The following is a 17660-nucleotide window of genomic DNA, read 5'->3' as shown; positions in this document are numbered from 1 at the left end:
GTAAACCATCGACAGGGACTATGAGAATATAACTGCAGCCGATTTGCGAGAGATTTTGAAAGCTGAAAGTTGTAAATGCTGTTTCTGATTGCAAGATAACATGACGTCTGTGTCTGGTTTGCGACAATCTGCGGCGATTTTCGGGAATCATACCTAAAGAGGCAGTAGAACAGATTTGCTATCCGCGCAAAGTAGAATCGTGTTGGTGCTGACTTCCCCACGCCCGAGTTTTAATATGATCGAAAAGCTAATTTACAATATCCCAAAATGCATCTTGTATCATCTACTATTTAAATACCACTAAAACCAAATAGAGGCGCTTGGTCCAACCCGACTATGTAGCTCGCAGCCTTTCAAAAACAAGACGCGCCATAGTAGCTCATTATCTGGGACATTATCATAGAGTGGAGGGATTAGAAATAACACGGAAGCATGTTTAGGCTGCACAGAACGAGCTGTTTGTAATGGTGCCCACTGTCAGAGCCACGGGCGTCATACCCATCACGTGTGAGCCACGGGCGTCATACCCATCACGTGTGAGCGATTTGTGATGGTGTCCACTGACGGAGCCACGGGCGTATATACCCGCCATGTGTGAGCGGTTTGTGATGGTGCCCACTAACGGAGCCACGGGCGTCATACCCACCATGTGTGACACCTAGTGATGTTCCAACGATCGATTATAATCGAAAATTGATCGGTTGGCCTCTACATATGCGATGACCGATTATAAAAATCCATAATCGATTGCGTGGAAAAATATGCACTGTAATTGTTCCTCCAGGCAGGCCATCGGTCTACAGGCTGGTAGGTACTGGGTTCGGATCCCAGTCGAGGCATGGGATTTTTAATCCAGACTCCAAACCCTGAGTGAATGCTCCGCAATGCTCAATGGGTAGGTGTAAACCACTTGCACCGACCAGTGATCCATAACTGGTTCAACAAAGGCCATGGTTTGTGCTATCCTGCCTGTGGGAAGCGCAAATAAAAGATCCCTTGCTGCTAATCGGAAGAGTAGCCCATGTAGTGGCGACAGCGGGTTTCCTCTCAAAATCTGTGTGGTCTTTAACCATATGTCTGACGCCATATAACCGTAAATAAAATGTGTTGAGTGCGTCGTTAAATAAAACCTTTTTTTTTTTTTCCCTCCAGTTTAAAAAAAAACCCGTTTGTTTTGTTTAACGACACTACTAGAGCACATTGATTTATTAATCATCGGCTATTGGCTGTCATACATTTGGTAATTTTGACATATAGTTTTAGAGAGGAAACCCGCTATATTTTCAATTAGTAGCACCGTCCCACAGACAGGATAGCACATACCACGCCCTTTGATATATTAGTCGTGGTGCACTGGCTGGAACGAGAAATAATAGCCCAATGGGCCCACCGACGGGGATCGATCCCGCACCGACCGCGTCCTCCAGTTTAGTTGATGAAATTAATGTCAATATATTGAGGTCCAGAGCTTTGCTGGATATGATCATTCGTTCTCAGTCTAGATCGGGATTCGCTAATATTGAAACATTTGCTTTTTTTGTTTTCTCTGATGACTACGTGTCAGAATTATCAAACGTTTGACATCCGATGATTAATTAATCAATGTGCTCTAGTGATGTCGTTAAACAAAACAAACTTTAACTTTACTTTCGAGACGAATGAGCTTCAAAATACTAAGTACAATAAGAAAATAGTGATTAGTATTTAAAAAAAGAAGACGAAACCGAAAAGAGTAGCCCATGAAGTGGCGACAGCGGGTTTCCTATCTCAATACTTGTGTGATCCTAAACCATATGTCCGACGCCATATAACCGTAAATAAAATGTGTTGAGTGCGTCGTTAAATTAAAAACAAAAATCATTCCTTAGTCAGTGGGCTGTTTATTGTAGGAAGTGGCGGGCGAGGGAGTTAAACTGTCTTCAATGGGCTGGGACGATTTATGGGTCCAGTGAGACGTACTGGGACAGATGTGTGAGAGGTGCTGGGGCCTACTTCACAAAACATCGTAAGTCTACGTCTGCGACTAGCAGTTATATCCGGGCATACATACATTTACAAGAGTTTGGCATTTATTTCACACAAATCATTACATCATTACAGAAGATGGAGCAAAAGAAAATTAAATGCGTGTATTTTTAACTATATTTGTTGTACTATAATAGTAATAAAAACTGTGGTTTAGTCGTAGATGTACGTTTACGTGCACAACTAGGCTTACGATGTTTTGTGAAATTGGGTCCAGGACTTCCTGAATGGCGGTATGAGTGTACAGTTTCAACTTTTGGGGATTGGACCTGTTGGCGGCGTGACGTTGCAGTATCATGGGAGTGGCAGTCCTCCTATAGACAAAAAACCTGACAGGGATTCGTGGAAACAATCACAACCTTGCCAATGCCCTTTCGTCTATATTTTGTGCGGAGATACAATTTTACAGACGATAACGGTTTTGTCGATTAGATTAGTTATTATACATACAATAAGCACTCACCAGGCATGATACATAATAATATAATAATTTGAATTATTTTCTTTTCATATAAATAATATACACTCCCTATCCGTCATCATACAAATACGTTGCGTTCCCTTGTAAATATAGATTCACAATATTAATTCTTCAGTTGTAGGGGTGGGACGTAATTAGTGGTACAGCGCTCGCCTGATACGCGATCGATCTAGGATCGATTCCCGTCAGTGGGCCCATTTGGGCTATTTCTCGTTCCAGCCAGTACTCCACAACTGGTGTAACAAAGGCCGTGGTATGTACTATCCTGTCTGTGGGATGGTGCCCATGAAGTGGCGACAGCGGGTTTCCTCTAAATATTTGTGTGATCCTTAACCATATGTCCGATGCCATATAACCGTAAATAAAATGTGTTGAGTGCATCGTTAAATGAAACATTTCCTTCCTTCCTTCTTCAGTTGTAATTAAACATATATAATAACTTCATTTCCAAGTAATTACTTACATAACATCAACACTCAGTCAAAATTATGCCTACAATAAGCACCTCTAAATCTGACCACTAGCCCATGACAAATGGTCGTCTTTCAAATACTCCAACAGTATGTATGTTTTAACTCACCCCCCCCCCCCCCCCCCCCCCAAAAAAAAAAAAAAAAAAACCCCCACAAAAAACAACAAACAAAAAACAACAAAAAAAAAAAAAAAAAAAAAAAAAACCCCACAACAAACAACCCCCCCCCCCCCCCCCCCAAAAAAAAAAAAAAAAAAGAAACCTCACAAAAAAAAACATGTTAAACATAATTATAGAACAGCTTCAGCAAGTAGATATTATATGTAAAACATACACCGAGGAGTCCTTATTATATATACAATACCGACTGGGGAGTGCAGCAGTATAATTATATCGGATCGCGCCTGGTCACATTTACGTGACTATGATCACTTTAAAAATGGGGGTGCGGGTGATGGTTCGCGCCTACCAACCCCTTCAGGAATTTTTTCCCGGAAACATTCTGTAACATTTTACCTGTCATCAGCGAAAGCATCATTCACTCCACGGGGTTTTGACCGAGGCTTCGTGCTGAACGAACTGCAAAAAAAAAAAAAAAAAAAAAAGTCAAAAATTTACACACCTTTGAAGAAATATTTGTTTTGCCAAATTAAGTTTCTCATTCGGTTGCCGTAACGCAGCAGCCGACCGGGAGACATATGGAGACACAGGGAATTTCTGCGCATGCCTGTCGGACATAATATCACGGCAGTGTAAATATTAATGCACCTGAAGCATATGAGCACTGCAGAAAGTATGTACGTAATTAGATCGGTATGGTTGATTTGATGACACAGACAATGATATAAAACAATACGATTCTACAATGACGCTATGGAGAAATTGAAAAAGCATGCGCCGAATATCTGAAATAATGTGATGCCATTGGCGGACCCAGACGGGCGTCACAGGGGACCAGTGGACCCCCTCCGCCGTAGACCCCCCTTTTTTTTAATTCATCATTCACAATAAATTGCCCTGAAGACACGTTTCTGGCCATCTTTATTTCAAAATTTACCAGGGAGCATTTTCCCGACACACCGGCCCCTCCTCAGATCGCGCTCCTTAAGGGGGCTCAGCTCATTTGCCTTCTACACACTCTTTTTCTCGTTCCACCAATGCACCACAAATGGACAAAGGCTGTGGTATGTGTTTTCCCGTCTTTGGAAAAGTGCATATAAAAGATCCCTTGCTGCATTAGAAAAAATGTAGCGAGTTTCCTCTGATGACTACGAGTCAGAATTACCAAAATGCTTAATATCCAAAATAGCCGATGATTAATTAATCGATGGGCTCCAGTGGTGTCGTTAAACAAAACACTTTTTTTTCTACACACTCGTATTGCCCTTTGTTAGATTTTTGTGACACCCCCTCCACCCCCCCCCCCCCCCCCCCCCCCCCCCCCCCCCCCCCCCAAAAAAAAAGTCGTTTGGTTGAAAGCGTTGACGCAATTGCAGTTGACACACTATAATGAATCACAAAAAAAAAACGAAAATATTTAGTGGGGTTTTTTTTTAATGTTTTTTTCTATGATACCGTTAATTCGGAAAACAGATTATGAAAATGGGCCTAAAAGGTTGACAAGACATTGATCATTTTAATATAGACACAAAAACTAAAGGGATTCAAATGGACTAATTTTAAGTAAATGAAAGAAAACTAAATAAATATTTGCGTTTTTTTGTTTGTTATTTTGTATATATAACCCAACAAATAGTGTCTGACAACACACACACATTGTTCTTGAAAACATTTTCAAATCAGCTTTATATACATAGTCAACAAGTCCTACTTGATACCAATATTTTGTGGTATAACTGAACTATAGCTACGTAACTATAACTTAGAAAGAAAGAAAGAAATGTTTTATTTAACGACGCACTCAACACATTTTATTTACGGTTATATGGCGTCAGACATATGGTTAAGGACTACACAGATTTCGAGAGCAAACCCGCTGTCGCCACTACATGGGCTACTCTTTCGATTAGCAGCAAGGGATCTTTTATTTGCGCTTCCCACAGGCAGGATAGCACAAACCATGGCCTTTGTTGAACCAGTTATGGATCACTGGTCGGTGCAAGTAGTTTACACCTACCCATTGAGCCTTGCGGAGCACTCACTCGGGTTTTGGAGTCGGTATCCGGATTAAAAATTCGATGCCTCGACCAGCCTGTAGACCGATGACTTAACCACTACGCCACCGAGGCCGGTATATAACTTAGAAAATACAACATCATTCATTTTAAACTACATTTAGCTTTTCAAAATGTTTACATATATAAACTATTATACATATATAATTTAGGGGCGGGAGATAGCCCAGAAGTAAAGGACTCGTCTGATACGCGGTCGGTGTGGGATCGATCCACGTCGGTGGGCCCATTGGGCTATTTCTCGTTCCAGCTTGAGCACCACGACCTGTATATCAAAGGCTGTGGTATGTGCTATCCTGTCTGTGGAGTGATGCATATAAAATATCCCTTGCTATTAATGGAAACAAATGTAGCGGGTTTCCACTCTAAGACTATATGTCAAAATTACCAAATATTTGACATCCAATAGCCGATTGTTGTGTTCTACTGGTGTCGTTAAACAAAACAAACTGTTTAACATATATAATTTAATTAACAGTGTTTCACAACTAGTGTGGTGCCTACCCATAGGTTGCTTTGCATATTCAGATAGAAGAAAACAATATGGGGTTGTGATGGGTTTTAGTTAACTGTTTTGGAGGTGCTAAAATAATGTAACAGTTAAGTATTATAACAGATCTAGAGTCGCAGAGTGCCTTTCAGGATTAGGGTACGGGTTTGGTTTAATTAGAGTCAAGGTCATCTTTGCAAACCAAGGAACCCATTCTATACAGATGGAGTATCTGTACCAAATCGGTACCGTGGGTTGCGAAGATGGATTAAGGTAAGAGGAAAGTTTAGTTTAAGGTAAAGAGTTAATTGGTTTATGTGCTGAAGTTCATGTATTCCTTTCCTTTGCATTGTAGCCCTCGATAAGTAAAAGTTTTTTTTGTTTAACGACACCACTAGAGTACATTCATTTATTAATCACCGGTTATTGTATGTTGAACATTTGGTATTTGTGACTCGTAGTCTTAGTGGAAACCCGCTACATTTTCCCATTAACAGCATGGGATCTTCTATATACACTGGCCCACAGACGTGACAGCACGAACCACGGTATTTGATATACCAGTCGTGAGGCACTAGGTGGGACGGAGAGAAACTGTCACAGAATGGGTCCACTGAGGTGTTTCGAACCTAATGACTCAAGCACCTCAGCCGAGCGCTCTTCGGACTGAGTTAGATCCCAACCTCTCCGCCACTCCAGAGGTAATGTATATTCCTTTACCACGGCAGAAACATATTCTACTGGTTAAAACCTCTCCTCCCCATCTCTTTCTGTAATAATCTGTTTTCTTTCATTCTCTCTTTAAATAGAAAGAAAGAAATGTTTTATTTAACGACGCACTCAACACATTTTATTTACGGTTATATGGCGTCAGACATATGGTTAAGGACCACACAGATTTTGAGAGGAAACCCGCTGTCGCCACTACATGGGCTACTCTTCCGATTAGCAGCAAGGGATCTTTTATTTGCGCTTCCCACAGGCAGGATAGCACAAACCATGGCCTTTGTTGAACCAGTTATGGATCACTGGTCGGTGCAAGTGGTTTACACCTACCCATTGAGCCTTGCGGAGCACTCACTCAGGGTTTGGAGTCGGTATCTGGATTAAAAATCCCATGCCTCGACTGGGATCCGAACCCAGTACCTACCAGCCTGTAGACCGATGGCCTGCCACGACGCCACCGAGGCCGGTCTCTTTAAATATTACGATCCAACAACTGGTGATTATACACATAGTATATTTATCTTACCGCGACAATCTTTATTTACAGTATCAGTGCGTGTATGATTAAACCTATATACAACTGACAGTAAACACTATTACTCACACATCTCAGAAACATTTCTTAAACAATTAGGACTCCAATAGTTTTTTCTTTTCATAAAACGACATGTGACAACTTCGTTTTTCCCTCTTACATCGGCAAATAACATTCCGCTAGTTACACTGTTTATTAAGTAGGTCTTAGCTTTTTTGTGGCGATTTCTATATGTCGATCCGCTAGTGTTTGCAGAGAAAAACTCTACTTACACTTGCTGATGAAAAGGACTTGAAACGATGGGCGTCCTGCTGGGAGTCGAATCGAAACAATGGGATGGGCCGGCGCGTATCAATCAGTGCGTCTTTTCAGAATAACGACGTCACGTAGAGCAAACAGTTTCCTTAGTAACAGTTGTAAGTCTTGATAGATACTAGTAGATGTTTTTAATTAACCACAGAGGGCATTATTTGAGTGTGTGCGTGTATATATTGCAGCGTAAATATTAATAATATTCTTTGCTGCAGTATTAATGTTATTTAATAATTGAATTTCCGTTAGAAGCGGGATGTAGCCCAGAAGGAAAAGTAAAGTTTGTTTTGTTTAACGACACCTCTACAGCACATTGGTTTATTAATCATCGGCTACTAGATGTCAAACACTTGGTAATTTTGACATATAAGTCTTAGAGAAGAAACCCGCTACATTTTCCGTTAGTAGCAAGGAATTATTTTATATGCACTATCCTTCAGACAGGATAGCACATACTGCGGCCTTTAATATACCAGTCGCGGTGCACTGGCTTGTCCGATGCGCGGTCGGTCCCACGACTGGTACGAAAGCCGTGGTGTGTGCTGTACTATCTATGGGAACGTACATATATGTGTCAACAAATACCAAATGATTGACATCCAATAGCCGGGGGGGTGGGGGGGGGGGGGGTGGGGCGTAGTCCAGTGGTAAAGCTTGATGCGCGATCGGTCTAGAATCGATTCTCGTCGATGGATCCATTGGGCTATTTCTCGTTCCAACCAGTGCTCCACGTCTGGTGTAACAAAGGGCGTGGTATGTACTATCCTATCTGTGGGATGGAGCATATAAAAGATCCCTGGCTGCTAATCGAAAAGAGTAGCCCATAAAGTGACGACAGCGGGTTTCCTCTCTCAATATCTGTGTGGTCCTTAACCATATGTCTGACGCCATATAACAGTAAATAAAATGAGTTGAGTGCATCGTTAAATAAAACCTTTCCTTCTTCTTCTTCCAGGAGCCGATGGTGAATAAATCAATGTGTTCTAGTGATGTCGTGGGCCTTTTATGTACCAAACAGAACTGGATCATCTATTCTAACTGCTTAAATAATAAAAAATATTCAAGACACAGCAGCTTTAAAGAAAAAAAAAAAGATGCAAAGCCCCAAAACAATAGAATGACGGTCATCGTAGGTGGATTCAGAAGACCACCTACTGTGTTTATGGTCATCTTCGTAAATAATGTCACTGGATTGATGTTTTAATCACTGTTTTCGTTAAATTGCGGTTATCAAATACGTTGTATGTGAGTAACCATAATTAATTCTTACAGGACTGAATCGTTGAAACGTTGTTTTACTGAACTGTGGTTACACAATATGATATATGTGAGAAACAAACATACATCATATAATTATTTCAAACGATAATGACTGATATATTTCGTCATGCCAACTATAACTCGTTTAGCATGTAAAAACAAGAACACAGGAAAATCCATTGTAGGCTCAATATGTTCAATATGCGATATGTGGCTCATTTATATATATATATATATATATATATATATATATATATATATATATATATATATATATATATATATATATCGTCAACCTAAGGAATGGTTGGTTGCAATACTGATCACTTTTAAGTATCGACTCACTGGTAGGTTTTTTTTTTTTTTTTTCGGTTCCACCCAGTGCTTTCCAACTAATACAATAAATGTTGGGATATGTCCTACCCTGTCTGTAGGAAAGAGTAAGATGACATCTTTTGTAAATGCAATTACCAGATGTATGTCTGAATCGGTAGTGGGTGATTTATCACATTCAGACGCATGCGTAAAGGTGGGGGCTTTTGGGGGTCGATTCCCTTTTCGCTTTAAGCACATTTTTTCTTTTTTAATGTAATTTCCGTTAAATCATGACTCGAGACCATTAAAAGGGGGGGGGTATAGCTCAGTCGATTGAGTACTCGTTTGAACAGCTTGCGTCGCAGGATCGAACCACCTCGGTGGATCCATTCAACTGATTGGCTTCTTTCTCGTTGCAACCTGTGAACCACAACTGGTCAAATGTCGTGGTATGTGCTGTCCTGTATTTGGGAAAGTGCATATAAAAGATCTCTTGCTGCTAATGAACAAATGTAGCGGGTTTCCTCTGATGACTATAAGTCAGAATTACCAAATGTTTGACATCCAATAACCGAGGATTAATTAATCAATGTACTCTAGTGGTGTCGTTAAACAAAACAACCTTTAACAAACCCACTAAAAGCTTCGCTTGCCACAGTCTAGACCCCAGCACAATTTTCGGCACATGTGCCTGAATGCATTCCATCAGACAACTGTTCAAGCTCGCCTTTCGTGGAAACAACCTTGCACTTAGCCCCAGAGATCTGTCCAAGACAAGTATAGAACTACTATGTCTTTATACCATAATATTTGCTACAGTCGAAGAGGGGTGTCTCGGACACGTGAAGCCCCCACCCCTACCACCACCCTTCACTTCCTAATTCCATGACAACTGCTATGCTCGTAATGGACACGCTAATTATGAGAGTTGCCTATCCCAAATGCGTCTGTTGTTTTTGAACTCATGAACTAGACGTTGCTAATGTTGCTTCCGCGTGTCTGGAGTGTCAAACGTGCCCAACTGTTTGACTTCTGTGGCCGACAGCGTGTAACTGTCACATTTGTTCTGGCACCCTCACTTAGGTAGCGGAATTAAAATGTACACGAAGTCAGTTAGCACACAAGTCAGAAATAGGCGTATCGTTAGCTGCCAAACTGCACAACGTGTTGGCACATGCGCAGCAGCAGTTGTTGTGACGTAGATGATGTGGGTTTGGTTAAAGAAGGAATCGTGTATACCTGATGCTAGCTAAATGCCTCATCAGCACCAGAGGATTTGTGGTCGTTGACGTAGCAAGTAGTTAATACCCGAGGGGGGTTCCCATCCAAAGGGAGTTTTGATGACTCAGTGTGTTGGTGCATGGAGACTACACTGACGTCTCTTTAATGACTAACCGCCAACCATTAAGCTCTATGTTGCTTAGCCCAGATAGCTGTGCGTGTGTGTTCGTATTTGTGTGTGCGTGCGTGCGTTTGAGTGTGCATGTGCGTGTGCGTATGTGTGCGTGTGTGTGTGTGTGTGTGTGTGTGAGAGAGAGAGAGAGAGAGAGAGAGAGAGAGAGAGAGAGAGAGAGAGAGAGAGAGAGAGAGAGAGAGAAAGACATGCAAAGAGGGCCTGACAGAGAAAGAGACAGAGCAACAGAGGAAGGGGCAGGGAGAGAGGGAGATAGAGGGCTTCTTCTTCAGCTAATGCTTGCAAAAATAAGCTCTTTTCTGCAAACAGTAACAGACAGCTTTAACTAACAGTTAACTAAGTTAAGGTTTTCTGATTTATGGCTACGTCGCCATAATTCCATTGTATACCAAACTATCAATTAGAAGTGGAATATAATGTCCTGGTAGCTGGAGGGAAAACGTACCTTTTAGATAATTAGATGCATAATATTTTCAGGTAATATTAGGTTTAGATCAATTGCCGAGCTATTCTCCGGATAATGTATGCACTATCTATGTTTCTTTTCACGAACTCACCAGGAAATGGTTCCCGTCCTTGACATGTGCGCCTTGAAGAGGTCACTGACGAGCTGGTTCGTACTGAACTTGAGACAGTCCACCAGACTCACAGACACGTAGTCTCTATTCTTCTCCAGGAAACCCACGGCTTGGTACTGAACCTATATAGACAGAGAGGTAAAACATTAGACAGACAGGCAGACAGACAGAACAGACAGACAGACAGACATATAGGTAGTCTCGATTCTTCTCCAGGAAACCCACGGCTTGGTACTGAACCTATATAGACAGAGAGGTAAATCATTAGACAGACAGTCAGACAGACAGCCAGTCAGACAGACAGACAGACATACATACAGACAGGTAGTCGCGATTCTTCTCCAGGAATCCCACAGCTTGGTACTGAATCTACATAGACAGAGGCAAATTGTTAGAGAGACAGACAAAAAGACGGACGAACGGACGGATGAACGGACAGTCTCGGATGAACGGACAGTCTCGATTATTTTCCAGAAACCCCCACAGCTTGGTACCGAACCTACACGGAGGCAAATTATTAGGCAGACAGGCAGACAGACGTACAGATGGACGGACAGACAGGTGGTGTCTCTTTCTCTCTCTCTCTCTCTCTCTCTCTCTCTCTCTCTCTCTCTCTCTCTCTCTCTCTCTCTCTCTCTCTCTCTCTCTCTCTCTCCTTCGTTTAACTTCTTTGAACTATTTGGTCATAAATAATTTAGCCCAGCCTGTTAAAGGCTATTTCATGATAATAAACTAGTACATATGGGACCTCTGAGAGACGGGGTGGGGTAAGCTGAAAAGAACTTATATCATCAACATTAAATCCGTCTCAAATAATTTATGATCAATTCTGGAACTGCCCTTAACGATTGTATGCGCCATGGAGGCAGCAACATTTGCTCAGTGATATTTGTACTAAACTGCGTGACCCGTGTGTTTTCACATCTGGCCCAATGACTCGTGGCAGATTACAGAATATTGTTATTTGCTTGCCCTTTAAGCCATGTGTGTCCGTAAAAAAACGACAGCATGAAAATCCCAGAGAGGCCCAAGAGGTTAATTTGCTTCAAGTATTTATATTTGAACTTCATAGCGTGTAACACCTGATAGACATAAAAGGCGCATGGATCTGACATTTCACATTTTCCCGCAAGTCACAGACCGACCCCTTTTATGAACGGTCTGTGTAAAATGGCGTATTAAGGATATTTTGGGGTGATTTGGCGGATGCAGGATTATATAGAAATACTAATTTACAGTGAGTTACGAGTGAATGATATAGTTTAATACTTATTCAAAGAATGAGTTGCAAGATAAATGGTATAATAACGGATCCACACAGAGTAGTGCATGCTATTTATTTCGTATAGATCCTGACAAAGCAGATTTAAGAGAAAGTTAAATATATTTTCCAAGTACAACTTATTTACGGCTCACTTGCGTTTTGTTACTGTAACGTTTCATAGAGTTAATTTTGGTAGTGTTTATTTCATTGGTCGGTGTGGCTTTGGAGTTCTTGTCATCACCGTGGAACACCCAATCAGATGTCTTTATATCGAACTGCCACAAGTATAATATCACTGTGTCGTACCAAAAATTACACCAACTATTCTGTCCAACGGAAATTGCGAGGTTTTATTTGGGTGATGCTGCGGGTAGCATTTCCCCCCATTTATGCAAGATGATTAACTTTATGGAAAATTACACAAAATGCAGGTAGGTGTATCTACCAATAAAAACATACACCATTGTCTGACCTCAGTTCTCCCAATGAGGACGCTACCGTAGTGCCAACATAAATAATTATTTCCCGTTCTGACTGCGATGGTAAGCCAGTTTCTGGTCATTTTACTATTATTGTAAAACCGTGGGTATTCCTTTATTATCCGTTGGTAATATAGCTATTATGGTCTAAATCCAACTGTCAATACCAAAATACAAATCAGGCGTTGGTTCATGTTTGGATATATTATACGTACGTAGGATGAACTAGAAGACTGAGTGTACCCTTGAATTTGGAAAAATAAATAAACTGACTGTTGCAATTTGCCCGAAAGAAAGAAAGAAATGTTTTATTTAACGACGCACTCAACACATTTTATTTACGGTTATATGGCGTCAGACATATGGTTAAGGACCACACAGATTTTGAGAGGAAACCCGCTGTCGCCACTACATGGGCTACTCTTCCGATTAGCAGCAAGGGATCTTTTATTTGCACTTCCCACAGGCAGGATAGCACAAACCATGGCCTTTGTTGAACCAGTTATGGATCACTGGTCGGTGCAAGTGGTTTATACCTACCCACTGAGCCTTGCGGAGCACTCACTCAGGGTTTGGAGTCAGTATCTGGATTAAAAATCCCATGCCTCGACTGGGATCCGAACCCAGTACCTACCAGCCTGTAGATCGATGGCCTACCACGACGCCACTACATTGTAACTGGCTAATATAATGTCCGTCATCCTGCAAATGTTCTACTGTAATCGTTTTTGTTTTCGTATTATTTTATACCACGGACTAATCCATTTTGATGTTTCAAAGTCAACTTTTAAAAACATACTAATATATTACACGCATTTGACATTTGGTTATTATTATATGACACTATTCAAAAACCTTCAATGATTGCTATTTCGAAACAGGAACTTGGCACGAATTTGATTTCGAATTCTCGATGTCAAGCATCTATTGTTCTTGAATGTAGAATGATAACAAAATGAGAAATTCTCACCACCGCGTGCCTGGCATAGAACTAATTGCGATGCAATGTGAAGTAATGTGTAGAACCCCGGGCAAGTTCAAGCGCAGGATGTGTTAAATGACTTCCGAGGTTTTGGTCTGGGATCTGGGCGAGCGCGCTGATCTTCAAACTGACTGCTTGTTTCTTGGCCCCTTGTTTTGTTGTGCTTTCTGGAGGTTGAGGTCAGGCATGGACTAAGGACAGATGCACCAGTGACGTGTTCAGGAAAGCGGGTGATTGCGAATAATTTGACTGGTACCGTCGAGTTCTGTCATATCACATTCATTTAACATTATGCGAAGGGGTAGGAAGTAGTACAGTGGTAAAGCGCCCGCCTGATGTGCGGTCGATTTGGGATCGATCCCCATCGGTGGGCCCACTGGGCTAATTCTCATTCCAGCCAGTGCAACACGACTGGTATTTCAAATGGCGTGGTATATGCTATCCTGTATGTGGGATGGTGCATATAAAAGATCCTTTGCTACTAATGAAAACATGTTGCGGGTTTCATCTCTGAGACTATGTCAGAATTACCAATTGTTTGACATCCAATAGCCGATGATCAATAAATCTAGTGGTGTCGTTAAACAAAAAAACAAAAAAATTGAACGTTATGCGCAGTCTTGCAGACCGCCCTCTTGAACACATGTAGTTAATAATTCGACCAATCTTGGTGGTGTAGTGGGTAAGCTATCGGTCTTAAGGCTGGTACATACTAGGCGAGTTTTAAATAACCCAGCGGAAAGGTGTAAGATCACTACACTGTATTCATAAAAAACGCCCATGCTAAATAATGTACGCTAAATATACATAAAGCGAAAACTGCAGAAACCAATCGCAGAACTTAAAAAACCCACCTAGTAGCATAACTTTATAAGTGACGTAATATATATCTTATGATCAGGATAGAGCATGTTAAAATTGAAATATATTACCGCTTAGTAAACCATCTTACAAGTTTTTAATTGTAAAAAAAAGTCGAGGTTGAAAGAAAAAACAACAACAAACAGAACAACAACTGAGAAAGCAGATTCCTTGTAAGTAAACGTCGAATCTTGTGTTCAGACAAACAGAGTTAATCGCATGGCGAGGAAACGCTCCTGAAAAACTGCTTCCTAATGCTGCCAAGTTTCGTGTTTTTTGACGAGATGAGTGTGAAAATTTGTCCACAGATTACAACAAAAAATACCCAAGGTGTCCATGGAATTACTAAACTATGTTTCAGAAAATATTTGACAGACGAGTTACTTACACGATATACCGAAACTCGTGCCAATACCAAGACAGATGGATGTTTGTGGCAAACCATATAGACGCTAGGAGGCTCAGGAAATAAGTAGCAGGTCCAGTGGCGAATGTAGAGGGGGTGAAAGTTAAAGTTTGTTTTGTTTAACGAAACTACTAGAGCATATTGATTTATTACTCATCAGCTATTGGATGTCAAACATTTGGTAATTTTTGACATATAGTCTTGTTTGTTTGTTTGTTTGTTTTTTTTTAACGAAACCACTAGAGCACATGGAGTAATTAATCATCGGCTATTGGATGTCAAACTTTGGTAATTTTTGACATATAGTCTTAGAGAGGAAGCCCTCAAAATGTTTCCTTAAGTAGCAAGGGATCTTTTATATGCACCATTCCACAGTTTCGATAGAACATACCACGGCCTTTGATATACCAGACATGGTGCACGGGCTGGAACGAGAAATAGCCCAAATGGTCCCACCGACGGGGTTCGATCCTAGACCGACCGCGCATCAATCCGACCGCTGCAGAGGGGGTGAAATGCAAATTCAAAATCGACACAGCTTCGGCTAATTACCAGTATTTCATTTTATTTATTTATTTATTCGGTTATTTAATTATTTATTTATTTATTTCAATTCTTGTATTCTGTAAGACCATTACACCGACTTCTGTCTCTCTCACTTACCCCTAACACCTACCCATTAAGTCCTGTCCTCGACAGACAGCCCAGTCAACTGAGTTATGTGCCCTTGACAGCGTGTTCATAGGCGTACGAGCGCTCGCATTTTTGTAGGGGGCAGGCTGGTTTTTGACAAAATTAAACGAAAATGCCTGAATCTGGATAACAACATTAAATTCATACTAGCATTACTGCCAAACAGCTATAAAGGGTTGCAAACAAATCACTACATATTTTTACATGGATTACAACTGATTTTGTAGGTAAAATGATGAAAATACATGGTAAAAAGGTCTCAGGTTAGCACACCTTCCCCTATGAAGTTCAAATATAAATACTTGGTATTTTGGCTTGTTACTTTCAAAAAATTGATGGAACCAAGAATTAATCGAAAACATCTTACAATGATATCAAACTCGTCTCGTTAATATTTTAACAACTGTGCTTTAGAAAAGCTTTTGTAGCTCACGTGCATGCCCAAGACAACGTGCTTGAACCTTGGGTGGATTATCAAGCACAAACACGAATTATACATTATTTTATCATGCAACCACTGTTTCTATTGACAGAAACTGATGACCGATAAAGTAAAGACATAAACGTTTAGTAGCAGAATATGACGTCACATTACATTACAAAATCGCTAATTTGACCTCTAGGTCATCGTACAATGTAGCTGAAATAACAGAACTAATAGCTTTTCCTCTTAATTTGTATTGTCTGAAGGATAAAGATAATAACTACTAGTTAATGATATAGGATATTGGCTTTATCCTGTTCAGGCCTCGCGGAATTTCGCATGCTTAGCTTCACAGGATACAGCCGATATCCTACATCATTAACTAGGTATTCTCTATATAATCATTAACTAACCGTCCCGGCGTAGTGATGCACGCAGAACGCAACCTCCCCGGATTTCGATTTGGAAACGAGGCGAGGATTCCGGAAGTGTGACGTAATCTTTTCCACCAACGTCCGGTCTGTAGCTCTGGGAAATCTTGACTCTTCGTCCACAAAGGCGAATATGCTCAGTGGTTTCTGAAACACAGGATTAAAACACAATGTAGGCAACAATATATATTTGTAAAGGCTAACACCAAAACCTGACTATGTCCAAATCCATGGTATTCAGAACAGGTTTTAACATTAAAAACATTTTTTTAAATCCGAAAGAAAAACATATACGTGTATATGGTTTTTTTATTATTGGAAACAGTAGGCATAACCAGTTGTGGTTTTTGGCTCTTGGTTAGTAACAGTACAATGTATTATACACGTGTATGCGTTCAGTTATAGCCAGAAACGTTAACGTTCGCAAACTATTTGACTGATCCTCGATAAGTAAAGTTTGTTTTGTTCAACGACACCACTAGAGCACATTGATATATTAATCATCGGCTATTGGATGTCAAAGATTTGGTAATTCTGACTCGTAGTCAATAGAGGAAACCCGCGACATTGTCTTAATGCAGACAGGGCTCTTTTATATGCACTTTCCCACAAACAGGAAAGTACATACCCCGGCCTTTGACCACATGTGGTGCACTGATTGGAGCGAGAAAAAAACCAATCAGTTGAACGGATCTACTGAGGTGGTTCGATCCTGCGACGCAAGCATCTCAAGCGAGCGCTCAAGCGACTGAGCTAAATCCCGCCCCCGGTTCTCGATAAAGTCATTCGTCTGGGTTTTTTCTTCTTGTTTTTTTTTTTAACGCGAAAGGCAAAATCCAGTCTAGCAGGCGTTTTCCTGCCCTGTCTGGCTGAACACGGCCCTGAATTATCGTCGACTAAATAGCAAAAGAATATCATCTACACTTTCGCCTCAACGTATGCTTTTAGAATTTTGGCGGGATCTACATGTTCAAAAGCATACCTGTATTGTAAAAAATCGTTGTACCTAGTATGGTAAATAGTATTTTAGCTATGTTATGAAATATCATATTACAGATGCTTGGATAAAATGTATTTCAACTATCGTTTATTGTTACTCATATATACATAGTTATACTCATATGTAGTTCGTTCTATTATTTAAAATTTATTGATAATATATAGGGCCTTATTATAACAGGGAGATAAAACCTGATCAGTTCGATCTAAGCAGTAGTTCGTTCTAAGCATGTTCGTTATATATGTACTTTACTGTTGACATAAAATAGGGGAAATATTCTTATAAGTTGCTTACAGTTTAAAGTTATGAGCCGTTTT

At 40.6% G+C, this 17660-nt stretch overlaps 1 protein-coding gene across 1 annotated transcript in view; it reads right to left on the bottom strand.

Annotated features, from left to right (window-relative positions):
• LOC121387679 (chitin synthase chs-2-like) overlaps positions 1-17660 on the bottom strand; it is a 163521-nt gene that overhangs the window by 79435 nt on the left and 66426 nt on the right. The window contains exons 11-13 of the mRNA XM_041518871.1: positions 16326-16490; positions 10783-10925; positions 3495-3557 (exon numbers count right to left, since the gene is read on the bottom strand). Coding sequence (XP_041374805.1) covers positions 3495-3557; positions 10783-10925; positions 16326-16490 — 371 coding nt within the window. The remainder of the gene's footprint in view (positions 1-3494; positions 3558-10782; positions 10926-16325; positions 16491-17660) is intronic.

This window comes from Gigantopelta aegis, chromosome 2 (genome assembly GCF_016097555.1).
Source record: "Gigantopelta aegis isolate Gae_Host chromosome 2, Gae_host_genome, whole genome shotgun sequence".
In the NCBI taxonomy this organism is placed as follows: Eukaryota; Metazoa; Mollusca; class Gastropoda; order Neomphalida; family Peltospiridae; genus Gigantopelta; species Gigantopelta aegis.
Note: the sequence above shows the minus strand (reverse complement) of the source record. Positions and strands in the feature narration are given on the sequence as shown.